We start from the raw sequence: 18,330 nt of genomic DNA on the forward strand, positions 1-18,330 counted from the left end.
TTTTTTTTTTTTTTTTTTTTTTTTTTCTTTTTTTTTTTAACTAAACAGGAAAGTATTTAAAAAAAACAAACTTTTTTTTAATTATTTTTGTCAGGTACTTTTTTAATATTTCTGATGTTTGCAGCAGGAAAAGAAATCCTTTTGTTTCATTTAACTATTCTTTTAAAATAGCATGGTTAGTAACAAGTGTAGGGCAGAAACAAAGCAAGTCACAGTTGGATGTTGCTGTTACAAGATAGGCGATGACAATGGTATCTTTTTAGTGTATCTCTTATCTGTGGTGCCATTAAATCTAATGATGTGCTAAATAATAAAAGCAGCCTTATCACACTGCAAGGCTTTGAATTGTCTCAAAGTTGCCATGCCTGCGGTTCTCTTTGGCTTTTGGACAGGGTTTGGAGTCGGAAGGAGCTGCAGTTCAGAGTGCATTTATGTGATCAAAGCTCTTTAGACAGATGGCTGCTAGCACTCCAAAATGATTAAAATATGTTCCAAGCAACATCAGTCTGTGGGCTTGGGGACCCAACCTTTCATTAGTCAATAAAGGGTCTTGAGTTCTTGAAAATGAAATCTTTAAAAGCTAATAAGGCTGCTGGTTTGCTCTGAGCTGTTTCTTTGGATTTGCAGTTGTAGATTGGAATTGGGCCAGTATCTGTCCAATAAATATGAGGCTTTAAAAAAATCTGGTTACGAGAGACCTCCCAGCAGATCTGCCTGTTAAACAGTGCGGCCAAAATTTTCAGTCTCACATATGTAGGTTTAGACACCTGAGTCTGCATGTAGGAAGCTGGGAAGGGACCTGCAAGTGCCCCTTTGAAAAGCCAGTAATTTTCTGGAGCAATAGTTTAACTGTAGATGTCAAAGCTGGATCATTTGGSCCCATACAATTTTATTTTTAAATCCTTCTGTGTTGAACAAGGATCATTCCAGAATACTTTCAGGATACCATAATCAATAGCATTAGACAAGTTTTCAGAGCTTCTAGAAGTCAGTCATATTACTTACAGTATTCCCAAGTGTTGTCAGTACTTGCTAAATCTGAACATGCCACAGTGTACTTGGGTGCTACAGTGTGGCTGAGTTTATTCTCTTGTCCACACCTGGCTTGTGAAGGAGCAGCTGGGGGCTTGTGCAAGTGTGAGGTGTCTGTAACCTCTGCAGGTCTGTGTGAGGGCAGCAGCATTAAATGCCTGTTTAATAAGATACTAACATGCTTGAGCCTTCTGTTTCTTTTTTTTTTTTCCTTTGACAGAAGACAATCTGCTCTCACAATTTGCAAATTTTTGAACTTACCCCGTAGACTCTTTCTACATAAATCCCAAAACCTGATGATATGTAAATTCTCTCCAAAATACTTCAAGATTTAGCCTGCTGCTGTAGAATGTCTTTTAAAATGCATCAGAGTTTTGACATGCACCAACAGAAGTAAAACAAGTCGTGGTGATCCCATTAGCTGAATGTGATCCCATTAGCCACATTGTTCAGCCTGTCTTCTTTCACCTTGGGAACAGCTCTCACATTCCTTTTGTCAGGACTTGATGGGGCCAGCAACTGAAGATCTTCCCCACACACACACCATATTTACTCGGAGAATGTCATACTCCATTTCTTTTTCCCAGAGTCTCCCTCTGAAGTCTTACCTGCACCGGAACAGCCAGGGAGTTTTATTCATCATAAGCAAGATGTTACTGTTCTTTGATGAAAGTACATCARACTGTGGGTTCTGATTATTTTGCTGAGCTGATTTTGGTTTTCATTTGTTGTAAAATACTTGGTTTGCATGTTCCAAGGTTTTTTGTCCACCAACTAAACATTCCTGTAGTCTCTGCTCTTACAAATGACTTCTGAACTGTGTTGCATTTTCCCTAGCTCTAGACATAAGTATTTTGTTTCTGTTCTTCAGATTTCTGCAAACTAATTCTTTTCCTCAGACAAAATTAAGAGCTCATTTTCGACAAAGTAGGCAAAACAAGACAAAAGTCTACACTAAAAGCTCAGGATGTAGTGAACGTGCCTGTCTCTCTTAGTGTCTCCATTTCTGGAGTTCCTTATGAACAGATATGTTTACCTTGGACTTGAGAGTTCTCACAGTGATTTAAGTGTGCTCTGAAGTGGTCCTGTTATTTTATCTCTGTCACTGTTCTGCCTCCTAATCACCTAAATGAGTCAGAACTTCAGAGTAAGGAAATGCACAAAGCTTTCATCAAAGTGATATGATTTTAAGAAGGCTCAATAGATCATGAACAACTAGGACTGGGGAAAAAAAAACAAACTATAAAGAACAGATTCACAGTGTCTTGAGAGCAAACAGAACTTCTGTCCTTAGGAATTATATCTTTCTTTGTATCTCCTAATGTAACAGAATTTATATTAATCGTTTTTGCCTCCACTCCAGGGCATCACATAAAACTTTTTACTTATCAAGCCAGCATCCTATATAGCCTGTGTTGCTTTTTTTTTATTATTATTTTTCTGAGCTCTGCAGAAGCTCCACSTCCAACAGTGTCTTGTAACAAGCAAGTGCTGTCAAGTGCTTCACCCCTATACTCAGGTCTGAAGTTTTCAGAGAACTGAGCAGGACTTCAAGAGCAACATGAGTCTGGAGAGGTGGATGGTTTTATACATGCTGCTAAAGTGCTTGGGAGATTCCTGCTTTGAATGTTCTGATTTGTCATTGTTTTCATCTGGAGCTGGAAGTCCCTGTAAGCTGTAAACACTGAGTTCTAAAGGTCTCCATTTGAAGAGTGGAAATGAAGGGCCTCTTTTGGAATGTTTTTCCTTTGCTTCTCAATTCCCCTAGCTGTGAGATGTAAATAGTGCTGCCCTTGCTTTTTTTTTTTTTTTTTTTTTTTTTTTGAAAGTACATTGATTTAAGTTTTCTTTATTAGATTCTGCTAAATATTAAGTGTGATAAACCTAAATCTATCACAGTAGCCATTGTATTTCAGTAGTCCTTTGGAAATGCAAGTATAGAATTGCCTTTTCCAGATGAGTCATACACTGTGTGTGCCCCATTAATGCATTTAAAGTTTAATGACCAACTGTTTCTCCTTCTTCCTCCAAATTACTATAAAGTTACTATTCCAAGGAGAGAAAGTAGCTTTTTATTCGGGAGAAGACTGTGCCATTCATTGCTTTCAGTGAGAATGTAATCTTAAACAGTTCATGGGATTTCCTCTGCTAAAAAACAAGCATGAATTTGGAAATCTTTGAAATAGGAATGAGGCTGCAAGAGAGAAGAAAAAAGGTATCTGCTATTGCATTAGTTCAGTTTGGGGGGGTGTGTGTGTGTGTGTGTGCATGTGTGATCCAATTAATGTAAATGTATAGATGTATATATAACTTTGTTGTAGAAACGTTGCAGAGTTCCTTTTTTCTGTTTGTAACAGTGCAGCTCTTTATGATTGGGGTGGGGGGGAAACTGGTTTTGTGAAGGAGGTGCTGAGCCTGCCAGAGTTGATGGAGGTGAGTTTGAACAGCCAGTTACTGCAGGACAGCTAGATGGGAACAGAGAAGAATGTAAAATGAGTAGATTGCTACAGATTTATGCTTGCCAGAACAAAACAGGCAAATTGTTTGTGATTTTAAAGACCCTGAGTTTGCAGACTTGMATAAAGACATGCCTGGAAAAAAAAATCAAATGAATATGTTGGTATAATGATACTTCTTTTGAACGTTATGGTAGAAAAAAAGGTACAAGAATGTCAAACATTTAAAAATTATTTTTACTTAGCTAATTCTTCGATAATGGACGTTAATACTGTTGACATTACTCGTAGATTGAATGCAAGCAATTTAGACAATAGATAGTATCAGGTGCTAATAGATCAAATGTAATTATTCTTTGTGAAATAATTTTACACTGTTTAGCAAAATCTTTTCAATTATTAACTGTAAAGGAAAACACTGAGTAAAAGTGAAAATACTAAGCTTTCTCCTCTAGGGGCATTATATGCATTTCTAAGTCGTATTTTTTCTTCATAGCAACCTTTTCTCTTCCAGTGCAAGTTATTACAATTCTTTTTGCATAAGATAGGTCATGTGAAGTTCAGCTGTAGGTGGGGCCACTGTGGTTGATTGGGGGACAGTCTTAATAGATCCATTTCATTAATTAAGTCATGCATTTTTTTTATTAACAAAACCTGTATGTCAGGTTTAGCCAGCTGGGAGCCATTCTTATGGTTGTTATCTTTGTCAGAAGGAATATTGTGAAAATAAGGAATTACTGTACACGCTTTAACTCCTGATTAAACAGAGGAATGACATCCGCTCACCTGCTGTCCATGAAAAAATAACTTAGGGGCATATCATGGTGTTGATTCATTGATTCTGATCTTACATATCTCATTAAAGTACAAACTGTGTACATTGTATTGAAAATATACCATGAAGGACTTGTGTCATACCCAATCCATGGCCATTGAAACAAGCAAAGTTGAGGCCAAAATTTCAAACATCTAGATTATTTATTGGGTTTTTTTTATTCTTATAGGAGCTTTTTCTTCCTGCCCCTCTTTATGGCTGTATAAAGTGATATTTTCTTGCATTTTTCCTCTTCTGGTCTTCCATTCCCAGAGATCAGTAGGAAGCAGCAAGGTTTCCAGGAAGGATTTAGTTGCATTAGGCAGCCAGAAGAGCACCTACCTGTGGCCACAGCCATAAGAAATTCAAAACAGTCTTCACTAGGCTTTCTTCTGGTTCTCCATGGGAATGGCCTCCACTATCATTAAAGAAAGTTGAACTTAATTGAACATTATAGGAACTTTCACCAAAGAGGAAGAAGTTCTATGAATTTGTCCCTCACCAAAAAGAGTGTGAAAAAGGATGGATGACAAGGTTCGGATTATTTCATTTATCTTTCTTTTGCTTCTAAGCTAGGGAGCATCTTAATGTTATCCAGGCTCATATAAGATAATGCTTTGTTTGTTTCAATCCCATTTGGTAAAATGGGCTTCCATCCTAAGGCTTTTGGTGAAGATACAGAAGTACATATTCTTCCCCTTTACCTCTTCTTCTGTACTGTTTGTACCAAAGGAGTAATTTTCCTATGCTTTTACAATTGTGACAGTAGAATGAGGACTGTCGTGATGTAGGAATTTCGTTTTCCCTCTTAAGCGATGTTACTTCTCCTGGCAGAGGAGGATATAATATCTGTTGGATGTTTATAAGCATAGTAGGTAGTATTCATACCAATAATTATCTTGTCCTGTTCAAAAAATAAATGAGGAATTGAAGAGTGTTGAATTCTGTGTTGGCTAGATTTCACAAGAGCTTTCATACTCATTCTGTTTCCTTGTCAGGTCCAGAGAAAATAATTAATTCTTTGGTTCAGTGCAGCCAGTATATTTCCTGCTACAGTATTTCACTTTACCTGTTGGTCATGGAGAAATTATATGCTGGCAAAAAGAAAAAACTGCCATTTTTCTTGTGAACTTCTGTGTCATATAGTGAAAAATGGTCTTTTCCTCAACCTAAATGAAAGTACACTTCTATAGTATTTTTTTACAGATTTTATTTCAATAGCCCAATGGTAAAAACTCATGAGAGTAAAGGAAGAGAGAGGTGAGGGAAGCTGATTTAAAAGTTTTAGGATATGGCAATCAATTCAGCACTGTTTATAGCCTCTTTCCAACCCCTACACCTGAGAGCTTCTCTTCACTGATTTTCCTCCAGCAGCCACGAGTCAAATCTCTCACTTTTCAAGAGGTATGCAAGTTGTGTGTTTTGGCTTCCAGTCATGTACCRTATGCAGCTGATGGCTCCTTTCACTTGGGAGGGAGGCAAGAACGTCTTCTCAGGAAACAAGGATGTTTGTGCACGGTACAGATCAACAAAGCACAGGAGGCTGCTGTCACTGCTTATGCTCCATGGTAACAATGGTGGCTGAACCTGCAACCAGGGGGCAAAAACTTGTGAAAAACTGTTTTTTCCATTAAGATCCAAAACCTAGATCTGTCTGCTGAGGTTAACTGGGTTAATGTGCATTGTTAACACATGCATACTGTTAATTAGCTCTCTTGTGTTTCCATGAGCAATAGTTGGTGCTGAGATCTGAACCAAATCAGGGCCTCAGGTTTCCAAGATATGGGACGTGTAGGTAATAAGAAGAAATCCAGGGCCCCCAAAGCTTAAATTTTAATGAAAAAGAGCTAGGGAAAGACACTTCACTCCCAGTTTCAGCMTGGCAGGCTGAGGTTTGCATGTTGTGACTTGCTCAGTACCACACAGAAGACATGAAATAGAAGAGGGAATTCAAGACAGAGCTCTTATCCCCAATCCACTAAATCATTCCTTCGCGTGTGTCCTTGTTTCACGTTAAGGAGAATGGCCCAGACAAGTCTGCCCAGTTGYTTCAGTGAGCTTTGGTACAATAGGGAAGCAGACTTCCCCTATATTAAATTTCCCAGGCGCTCCCTTTATCATTTAAGCCATCGTTTTAACTGCCTTGTTTCATAGCGCTTAACTGTCCAAGGAGCTGGATGATTTATATGAGTAAGGGTTTGGCAGCAGCAGCCAGGTAAGACATGACTTGCTGAGTAGCAATAGGTTGCCATTGTGTCATTTACATGGCTTTCAGGAGGTGAGTTGCTAAGTGTGTATCTGCAGTGCAATCCCCAAACCAACTGCATTTTGTATGGGAGAAGYCATGATGGCCTTAGTGGGTATTTGGGGTGTGTGTACCCATGTGGAGGACACATTTCAGACTGCAGCACGTGCACTCCTCCTGGTGAGYCCCCAGGCACTGCAGAGTGGTACGTGCTGCTGTGCACAGTACCAAGAAAGTGGGGAGAACATGCTGGGCACACTCACCTCGAGTTCATCAGTACCTCGCTTACTGGCACTCTGGTGACCAAAGCTGGGCACGGGCTGGAGCASAGTACACCATGTTTGCCTTTCGTCAGAGTTGCATAATATTTTTCAGTAACACCTTTGAGAAAGAKCAGACAAAACTGTTCAAATACTCTGCTTTAGTTTCCTGGGGCAGGGAAGGAAGTTTCCTCGAATTTTAAAAGTTACATTTTCTTTTGTTTTTTAAAAAGATCATTCAGATTTTTTAACCCACTGAATTATGCAGCAAGAAAGCAGGGGACGAGGAGGAGAGCCCCGTGTGATTCCCCTTCTCAGGTTAGTCACACTGAGGTTTTCTAGCTTTAGGGCTACTCAGCTCATCCATGAGATCATCCCTCTCTGAAATACCATATGTATTCAATTATTCCATCTTTGAAACCCATTTCCATTCTTTGTATTTATTCTAATTGCCTTCTCTTGGAGAGACTCTTCCTCAGCTGGATGTTCCTGGCCATGCTGGAAGGCAGGGCTGGCTTCCAGCTCAGGGTCCAAGACAGCTTTGTCTCTTGCTTTTCTGATTCAGTGGAGGAGTTAAGCCAAGCGATCACAATATCAAATCAGGATAGCCATAAAATTCACGATCATGGCTGATTTATAAAGATAACATTGTATTAAGTACAAGATATTTTCTGAGGTTTTTAGTAACAGGCTTTCTTCAGCTGATCATTCCTAAATGTTGTCATGTGCTTTACTGCTTGATTGATTTATATGCCTTTATGATTTTAATTAATACTGCTTTTACCAGAGGCAATTGCTAGTGATTGGAAAACTTTAGGCTGTTCAGTTTATCCGTGCCAGTATTTGGAATTTATTCCTGTGATCTTTATTTTTGAAGACTATTGAACAGCATCAAGAGCACAAAGGAGGCCATGTAAACACTGGGGAAAAAGCTTATACTTCTGGGAAAATATTTATGGTGATTCACATTTTGGAAACTGAAACACTATCAATGTTTTATTCCCAGATTATTTTCCAAGAAAAAGCTTGGATCCATTGCTGAATGAGTTTCTTCAATATACTTAGGCTCATATTGATGTTGGATCATGCAGAAAACACTGGAAGACTGTGCTGTGTGAGAGAGAGGACTCCTTCGACCTCCGTCCTCTGGCATTAGCATAGGAGCATAGAAAAAGCCAATCTAATTATCTAAGGAGGTGTTTGGATCKTACGTGGCTGTAGCAGAGGATACCTGCAGTAGATGTTAAAGAATCAGGACAAAAGTGTTTGTTAGTGATCTAGACAAGCTGCTTTGTATAGAAAAAAGAGAAAAGGGAAACATGCTTAATAAAACTCAGTAGGTCAGAATATACCCACTTGAAGATGGGAATATTTAATGTTTGGGTACAAAAAGTCTCTGGATCTTAGTATAACTAATTTAAAGCTGGGTTTTTTTCCCTGGTGAAAAGAAGCTAAAAATCCTATGTTGTCTTGATGTGAATGAGAGCTAAGAATTTTACAGAAACTGAAGCCTTGTAAGAAAATCTCAAATGTGCACTTGTATAACAGGTTTTGAGCGAGTTTGGCATAGTATTTACTAGTGCAGTATAAAGGGCTGGGTTCCTTGATGTATATTTCTAGTTGGCATTTTATCAAGGAAATAAACTTTGGTTTTTCTTTATTTTGTGACATGTYGGTTGAAACTACATTTTCTCTGTCCAAAGCCCTGATTTAAAAGCATTAGATCATTAAATTAGGTGCTTTTGCATAAGACTAAAATTGTAACCGAATAAATWATTTATGCAGAGAGAAGCAAGATAAGTTTCTTTCAAGAGTTCTTTAACATATCAGATTGATAAGAGTCAAAACACCTTTACTGCCATTAAATATTTACCAAGACCTGGCTTTTGGAAGAGGGGCAGTTCAGTGCAGTGTGTTTGGCTCCATGCAATGCTATTGATTAGCTATCAGAAGGACATAGTTAATGGGTAACTGGAGGTATTACAGAGCTCTCCACATTCTTGTCAAGTCTTTTCTCTGAAGATGACCTAAAATAAAGTCAGTTACAACTGGCGTTCACCTGAGACAGATTGCACAAGTTCGCCTACGGTATGAACAAAAGGTTCACAGGGATCATTTGACCAGGTCTTGGGCAATCCTTTCTAGTAGTTGTCATCGCTGCTGGACTTTAGAACTGCACGTGTTTACATTTAATTAGAAAGAACACACAGTTTACATCGCACAGTAGCTATCAGTATCGAATCAGAATTGATTTCCGCTCTCTTTCTCAAATGGCTATTTCCTTCAGACTAATTAAAAAAAGGCACATAACAAAATGACTCATATAAATTTTAAAGCAAAGTAAACACTATTCCCTGGAGACAAAAATAAAAGTCAACAGCACACAGTCATTACATTGAGCTTGTTTTCAGGTGATTCTGATGCCTGCATTATGATATGCATCTCTACCGTCAGATTTCTTTCATGCAGATGTATATTTGAAGTACCCCTTTGCATTGAGTGGACACTTCACTGACGTTTTCCAGTTTTCAGAGTTAGGATTCTTATTTCTTTCATCTGAATTGTTTCAGTTTATCTAATACGAGTTGATTCACTAATATTACTGCTTTTTGCAAAGGGATTTTGTTCATTTGAAATAAAATTGTCTGTGTGTAGGTCACTCATGTGAAATGGAAGTCAGAAGCCATTATCTTTACCATTGAGAAGCTGCAAAGGAAACTAAAGGCCTAAGCCATATGAGACTTAAYTTCATGCATAAATTCTAACAAAGAAATCTCTATTAGATTTTATTGGTTCTAATAGGCAAATCTCAATTCAAACTATGGTGATAGGCAACATCAATCAAGGCTCCTAGTAGAAATGTCTGACTCTTGATTGCACCTATTCTTTGTCATTGGGGAAGATTTTCCATGGTTGGCATTTTAGAGAGTAAAGGTTTATGTCAGCAGTACTGTCAAGCCTGTGGGAACTGAAAGGATTGCTAAAGGTCCAGACTGGGTTGATGGGTGTGTGGGAGTGTGAGGACTTAGAAGCTGATCCCAAAGTGCCTGGTCAGAAGGCCTGATGTTCTTTTATGCCATAATACCCTTGTTTTCTTGTGAGTGACAGTGTTCAGGGTKAAGCTCTTGGCAAGGATCATCAGAAAAAAAGACAAAAAGTAATACATAATGTTTTAAATTACATAGTAGTACAGTGTTTTCTACCAGTTTTTGTTGGCATGCCAGTGGCTGCTATTTTAGTGCAGTACCAAGAGTTGCTGCTTTCTTGATTCAGTTTTAGTTTGAGGAAAATGGTGCACTGTTCTTTAAACAGTTGTCAGAAATCTTGTCAAAAACATGCTGTCAGTATAAAAAATAAATCGTTGTGACCTTTAGGACAAGATCCTCTGTCTCTCTCCACCAAGTTTGCATTTCTGCAAATCCCTGACATCGGCAGTTTCCCTGCTGGCCCCGGGCCAGGGCTGCTGGCTCCACAGCACCCACGTACACACCCCTTCAGTGATCCATGTCAGCCCGCTGGMCCCAGCACCCAGCAGAGAGGTGCAGGTGCTGCCCGTGGGGATGGGGAGGGTGGCAGGGCCTCTTTGCCCACTGCCCACAGCCGAGCCAGGGGCAGCTCTGCCTCTGCTGAATGCTCACACTTCCCAGGGAGAACAGATGGGGGGCTGTGATACACGGTAAAACACAGAGTTTCTGGCACCATCTTAAATGTCCATTATATTCAAATACTGAGGTCATTGTTGGTGCCAGCTCTGTCTTCGATTAATAGATAAGGTTCCCTCTCTATTTGCAGTGTTACCTAAATAATCTATTACTGTAGGGAATAACTACAGTATTACAAATACTAAGTTAAAGTTATTTTGTTAACTAGAGCCATTGGCAAATATTTAAGAATGGCCAAAGCATATGAATTGACAATAAAGAGCAGATACAAGATAGCAAAATTCTTACTTGTAGTAAGTAAGTATCCTACTTCTAGTAAGATAAAGTAAACACCATACAAAATAATTTTTTTTTTTTTTTTAAATTTCAGCTGTGTTTTACTAAGTTAGAAGCAAGCCTTCAGAGTGCACCCTGTGAATGCTTAGGTGAGAATATGCTTATACAGCCATTTCCTTTTTGAAACATGACAGAACGGAAAGCTTGGTTCTAGGAATAATGTACAACTTGAGAAAATGATGAAGAATAGCTGCAATAGTTGCTGTTGTATTGAAAACACAATGCCCTAATTCATGGAAGAAATTTAAGAGCCTGTGAATCTGTGTCTTGCAATTAGCACAGATACATTGTGGAACTCTGAAGATGTGCAATTAATGTTAGCATGTAGCAAGTAATATTCAGGACTGAAGCATAAAATCTACAGTAGTTTCTTCTGTGAATTCAGGTGCACTATAGTTCCATGTGTGAAAAAAGAAATGTTAAGTTATAATCTTCCAGTCTCTAATCAATTAGAGATAGCAGAGTCCCCAGCCCTGGGTGCTCCATGTACCCAGGGAATTCAGGTGGATTTCTTAGCCACAAGTTGGCTTCTTARCTGTGGGTCTGTGCTCTAGCAGAAGGGAATAAATAGTATTACAGCTGCAAGCACCTCAAAAACACTTCCTTTTACTCATCAGTCTCATCTATGTTTTGCTCTGTTTCAACCAAACACTGTTAATCCAGACACTGTTTTGGTGGAGGTCCTAGACCATTTGATGGTGTGGTGAGTGTGAGGAATGAGAGGTGGTGCTGAATGTCGTGTGCGTATCGCTCACATGAGGCTGTGCTATCCCAGCAATTTGCCCAGGGGCTGCATCAAGTGAACAGAAAGCATTTGATTACTGTGCAACTCCCCAAATGAGGAGTTTGTGATGGAGATATGGTTTCCAGTTTTGTCTTGTTTAAGAGCATGTCTTGGTAGTCCTGCACCTTCAAGAAAGGCTCAGATGATTAACTCCATGCCCTTGCTACCTCTCCCAGGCTAATCACAGGGAAATGGTGTGGGAGCTACAGTGGTCCTGGACAGTAAAAATGAAGCTGAAAAGAATATGTTTGCTGTTTGTCATCACCAGAAGACTATCTGGGTTTACTTTTGTCCTAAATTCAGATTGTGCTGCATCTAACTTAGCTCTTTTAACCGTGATGAGTTTCTTAACATTAGTGAAGCTCAGAGTACTTTGCATAGATAGCATTGTGATTGCTCTTATTTAAAGATGAGGAGCCMGAGGCCCAAGGAGGAAAAATATGTTTGCTAGTGGTCATTAATTTGTATTTGTTGAAAAACAGAAATTTTATGATGGCAGTAGTCAATTAAAGCTTTCACTGTAGCACCTATACTTGACTCATCCAGTGTCCAGGCTCTCAGGACTCTGGTCACAGATTTCTCTMGATCATTTCAGGAGAAAAGGCTGAATCTCAAGTTGCTGCTCACTGTTGTTCCACACTAACGTGTAATTGAGTTTGCCCAGCATGGACACACATCATCAGCACTGATCTGTCACCATAATGTCCTGTAAAATCCTGAAGTTGTATGGGCAGCTGCCACAGTGAAGAAAATCRTTGGTGGGCTCTGTTCAACAAGTGGTTGAAGTTGTCTGAGCTCATCCCAGACTAAGGATGGTTGGGTACAGCACACAAGAGAGTGACACTGTGTTGGACTGTGACAGTGCAAGGAACACACTCTGCCTTACGTGCTATGAGCATTCCTGTTGTAGCATGGCCTGCGTGCCAGGCTCTGCCTTCAGCTGCTGCCTTCGGATAAATTAGAGAGAGACGGTTTGTTGTACTCAGAAGAAAACACAGTCCTCTTAGCTTGTGTAAATGCAGGCAAAGGAAGACTAGTAAAATATTTGTCTATGGTAGGGCAATGTCATCTACTTACCAGTCTACCAGCTGTCAGGTTCCTGATTCACATGTAATGCAAACTTGACCATTTTATATCCTTCACTTCACAGGAAAGTTTCAAAGTCCTTCTAGGTCGTAGGGCTTTTTTTGATATCGTCTTATGGCAGTGTTTCCTAAGAGCACCTTTGAGGTAGTATTTTCAAGGTGTCGATGCTGCCTGAGTGCACTCAGTGGCAGGAGGGGACACTCCACAAAGCCATCCTGAGTGCAGGCTGAGCTCTGAGAGGTCTCCAGGACCTGTGAGAAACATCTGTGGTGAAAACAGGGTTAGACCTACACGCCTTTGGGAACATTGGATATGTTTATCACTGGGGTGGAGGCAGAGGGAGGGGACRGGTAGGGAATGTTTGGTTTTTTGCTGGTTTTTTTTTTTGTTCCTGTAGGTGGAAGGTTTTGCTGTGTTGTTCAGTAATTGCTTCAGGTGGAAAATCATTTCCCACTTTGCAGCTAAAGTATGCCTGGCAAGGCGAGAATTGTTCTAGGAGCACCACTTCTGGGTTGGTTTCCAGCCAAAGTCAAGTCCCTCTGGGAGCAGTTACAACTGCTGATATTTCTTAGCAGGTTTGAAGCTGCTCTGACTTTGRGGGCTGAGGAAACCTCTTCCTCTCTGCAGGAGCTGCACGATTGATATCCTCACATGTCACTTTTTCTTCTGCCTAGACACAGCTCAGGTGGGGCCTTGAAGCTCTCAGACCCAAGCTGGAGCAGGAAAGACACCACGCTGCCATAGTAAAGCAAAAGCCCTACTATAAAGAACATGTGAATTACTGAAATCCAGGAACTGTTTGATACTTCTGTGACCCATTCTTCAGGCCTAGAACTCACATTTATTTTGTAATTATACCATCACTATTCTTTGAGGAAATAATCTTCRGGATATAAATGAAGGAATTTCAAATTAGTGAATTTCAGAAGAGATTAATTAAAGGTATTTCAGCAAAGCACATACTGATGGAAGTCTGGAATTGCATGCTTTTGAAAAAAAAAAAATTTAAAGCTCTATCAATAACAGTGGCTTTATCTGGAGGAATCACACTGGTTACAAAATAAGAATATGTCAGAATCTACTGGTCACTCAGATGCAATCATTATGAGTTAAGACATGTAATAGTAAATGGCAAACTGTGGTTTTTTGTGTTCAGTCTTTGAAAAGGAGTCCCRTTTTAGCCACAGAGTGCCAGTATTTTAGGATCTAAATAAATTACTTTATTTTTCACATATTATGGTAAAAACTCTCAGCTGGTATGAACAAGGTAGAATGTTTAGCCTATCTTCTAGGTTTTGTTGCTTTTTTTTAAATCAAGGATGTATATATTCACTRAACAGTTTAGCTTCTCATCTGTCTTTTTTTTTTCTTTTAATCTTGTGCCAGGTGTTTTAGAAGTGGGCAGCAGCAGAATTTCAGTAACCTGCTTTCGACATCATTTGCATGCYTTTGTGTTTTTCCATGGTGATCAATTCTCAACTATAGTGGAACTTCAGTCAGTAAATTCTATGTGCAACTGCTAGAGTAATCTTTTTTTAACTTATTCCATTCTATGAATTCTAATGTTCTTTTATAAATATTTATATCTTCAATATGTCTTCATTTAATTGAAAAAGTTTTTCACATTGTTTTCAGATAAGCATGGGTARTATGTGCAATGACATATCAACACTCCGACCTTTTAGTTTCTCTATTTCTTTTAGTCCATCCACATTTTTTTGTCCGTCCATATTATATTTTAGTTTGTTTATGATTTTCCTTCATGAACTGTTGGAACAGATRGTGTTTTCTATACCTTAATAAACTGCAAAGAAAGAAAATGTGCTATTGCATTCTAGCAGCTGTCCTGTAGACTGTCGTGAATACTGTAATCAGTGTGCACTGCTACTAGAAATCAACACTGAAATCGTGTTTGATTTGTCCAGAACTTTCTGGCACACAAATTCAAAGCATTTAATACGGTATTTTGATTTGTATGTTGAGATTGTGCTCTGTGATTTAGAATCTCTATGAACATATCTCAAAATCATGGATAAAACTGAATGGGTTACATATACATCCATAACATTTCTGTGTGAAACAGATGACAAACGTGTCCAGTTTTTGCCTGTGTGAAGCAAAAACAGTGGGTCAGAAAGGAACTTTTAAGAAGTTATGGTGGAGGACATCTCAATGTTATAGATACTGAAATATCTTGTGATAAAACCTTGACACTGACAGGTTGTCTACTGGAAAAAGGATATTTAAGACATTGAATACTCTAATGCAGGTGTTACTGGCTTATTTAAACCAGCATTGAGAAATATTTTAAGTTTCTTCTCACAAAAATATTGACCAAAGACCTTTAGAATTGGTTAGCATATGCAAATCATTCATATTTCTAAGTAATCCTACTGATTTAATTATTTTCATTTTTGCATTGCAATGTTTTTATATTTTTCATTTTATTGAAAAACCTTCTTTTGCAAATAAATCCCCAGTAGCTGATGAGTCTGCTTGCTAAAAGAGAGTCCTATGTAGCACAAATAACACATCAATAACTTGCACTAATTAATTCAACTTCATGTAAATCATAATAAAAACTTTTTGCTGCAAGGTGATCAGCAAGATGCTATGGCTGAAAAAATTTTCCTCTTGAGCTTTTGATGAATATTTCTATTTACTTTTTAAGATTTTGGTTGTTGTTACGTACTTCTTGAAGAGCCTTGTGGAAAAGGATTGTTCTTTTTGTTTCCTGTCACTTTTAAAATAAAACTTACTTTGGTATTAGAGCATGTGAGTCCATATATGACAATATTGACAGAATTAATTCTTGCAACTTAGCTTAGACTGAAACTTAATAATATGTATGATTTGGTTTTCCCAGCTTATACAAGTCTTTGTCTGAAGGAATGAGTCTGAAGAACCAGCCTAACTGTGCTTTCAGTACTTCTGAAGGCAGGCTGCAGGGAGCAGAGGATGTTGTGACCCTGACTTATGGCCAGATTGAAGACCTGGCAGYTCAGCTGCAGCAAACTCGGTCAGAGCAAAAGGACACCGAGTTGAAGCTCCAGAAAGCCCTGGAAGCTTCGCGGGAGGCCAATGAAAAAGTTCAAAAGTAAGTCACTTGCCTTCCAATAAAAATTGCAGTTGTAATCCACGTGAAACGTTTTTTCTGGTATTTTGTCTCTAACCGAAAGTGTGGCAGTACTCAGAAGAAGTCCTTTAAAAYGATTCTTTCTTTGTCAGCTCATTACCTACTCAGTGTGAAGCTGATCATTTTAACAGTTTTGTGCTATTAGGCAAGTCAGGGTACCTCCATTACTGTTACGGAAATTGCTTCCTACGCRTGTGAGGCACAGAGAAAGTCTTTCCATCTCCTATGAATGGTTTTCACTGTCTTTTTACCCTATGGCAATCCTATGGCAACAGAGTATTTGCCTTTATAATTGTGTGGTAGAATATTAAGGTTCTCATTTTTGGTCTGTTAACACATCTGGCAGGTTTCATGCCATGGTAAATGCTTATGGGGTTATTTAKGGGTGGCTTCAAAATCTCACTGAGAGCTGCAGGAAGTGTCTGAGTCAGTGAACAGAGCTTGTATTCTCTTTCCCATCATAAGTTTCCCTGTTAAAAGGTTACTGAACTCCAAAACCTGAAGTTCATCTCTACTGAAGTACTTATTGTCATGTTTGTTATTACTTATGCCTCTTGACAGTCCAATACTTCTCATCTCTGCATTACTGCAAAATTCTCCTCTCTCRCCCTTTCAAGGTGGTCAGTGCTGAACTGATGCAAATTTTCCTGTCTGTCYATAAGTGTCTTCAGCTTTTATGTCTGCAGCATATTTAGAGAGTAGCCAGAAATTGGCTTATAATATATTGCAAGGACCTAACCAGAGTATTTCCTGATAATAAAAATATGTGCTGAGTTCTTCTATTAAAAAAAAAAAAAGTATATTACTATATTTTTAATTTATTTGTAACTACATAAAAGGTAGATATTAAGGTAGATATATTTGAAAATGCAAATTTTTAGKCATCTCTTTAAAATCTCCAGTGGTTGTTTGGTAGTCATTCCAGTCTTTGTTCTGAGTKCTTAGACATATTTGAAACTTTAGGAGGTATGTGCTTGATAAAAATAAACCTATGAAAAAAGAAATTAAAGCATGGTAAAGAGAGGGGTTTCGTTGGTGCTTTTTTTTTCTAAAGTGAAACAATCTTGTTTAATCCCGTGTACCCAGGGTGGCTGAAGTAGAAGTACAGCCACAAACTGAATTAAAGTAGTGGYGATGCACTGCTATAGTGAAAAGAATTCACGTAATTTAACATGCTCAACTACTTGGGAAAATTTTGGTCAGGTTAGTTTTCATTATTGTTAAGATCAGACGACTGAGCCAATAGCAAAATTAAACAATTGGTTGAAGTCTTTTGATGACAATAGCGTGCCCTTTTTACCAAGAAACTGTGGAAATGCTCTGTGCGTCTTCCCAGCACCCGGAGTCATCCACCCCCATCTTATAATTCAACCTGCAAACAGATTAAGCAGCTGAGTTTGTGGAAAGTGTGTTTACTTTGAGCTAAGAACCCTTGTGTGACACTATAGAGATTCCTCTGACACCTCTGGGAGAGCTACACAGACAGTTCGTACTCATCAGCAGGGAAACCGGGCTGAGAATTCCCAATTTCTTTGTAACCTCAACTGCTTCATACAAATCAGTGTTTGGCAATTAGGCAGGAACTCATTTGTTAGCTTAGCATTTTATTTCGAAGATGTAAGATGTTCTACATTTCAAAAAAGAACTAACAATTTATAAACCTGTCAACAGAAAGGCTTTTGGTATTAATTACAGTAGTATTAATAGCAGTATCTTAAGAGGAGGCTTAATATAGTTTAAACAGTGACACTAAAATTTGCAGTCTAAAGACTATTCTAAAATATCTTTTTTCTTGACTTTTTAAATTGGTCAGCTAAAATTGAATTCTGACATATGAAGCAAGTAGTTTTATCAGCTGTGTAAAATAGTTTCTCAATATTATTCAGTAAAATAGCAACAGTTAAAAATCAGAAGAGCAAAATAATTATAACCATTAAGGAAGAACATAATTGTAATTAATAAAATAATGTTTAAAAGGGAAGTACTTTGTGTCTTCGTACAATGTCATTTACTGGTGTTCTCTGCCTTTGCTGATCTGTTCTCTGGCAACACTAAAGAATTTTTTAATATTCTTAAAAACTTCAGTGTTTGCATTCGGTGTGATATGCAGAGCTTAAAACAGAGATAYAATTCTCCACAGCATCGCCATCATGTCAGCCATTTGTGTACCCACCGGCAGTTGTTGCTTTCTAAAGTGACATTTAAGTCAGAATAGCGGTCCTCTGCTTTCCCTCAGGACAAAAAGCATCCAAAAATGTCTTGATCCTATCCCACATGAAACAGCAGCTGTGAACCATAAAGGGGATATTTTGGTATCTACTTAAAGTGAACCTGCACATAGTAAACATCTGTTTATGCCTAAATAGGGTGAACATCTCRTGCTGGCTCACTGCAGTGTGAGATATAAATTGAGACTGCGTGCTCTTACCTATGAAGATGATTCAGCATCCTGGTCGGGGTGCTGGTGTGAAACAGGAAACATTGGTGCTCAGAGAGTGACCACACAGATTCAGCTACAT

General features: G+C 38.6%; 1 protein-coding gene across 1 annotated transcript in view; it reads left to right on the forward strand.

Moving 5' to 3' along the window:
* The window catches only part of MIPOL1 (mirror-image polydactyly 1), a 150,984-nt gene that overhangs the window by 110,735 nt on the left and 21,919 nt on the right, over positions 1–18,330 (forward strand). The window contains exon 11 of the mRNA XM_057367918.1: positions 15,542–15,772. Coding sequence (XP_057223901.1) covers positions 15,542–15,772 — 231 coding nt within the window. The remainder of the gene's footprint in view (positions 1–15,541; positions 15,773–18,330) is intronic.

Source organism: Malurus melanocephalus, unplaced genomic scaffold (genome assembly GCF_030028575.1).
Source record: "Malurus melanocephalus ecotype Western Australia unplaced genomic scaffold, MMel_1.1 scaffold_0, whole genome shotgun sequence".
NCBI classification, from domain to species: Eukaryota; Metazoa; Chordata; class Aves; order Passeriformes; family Maluridae; genus Malurus; species Malurus melanocephalus.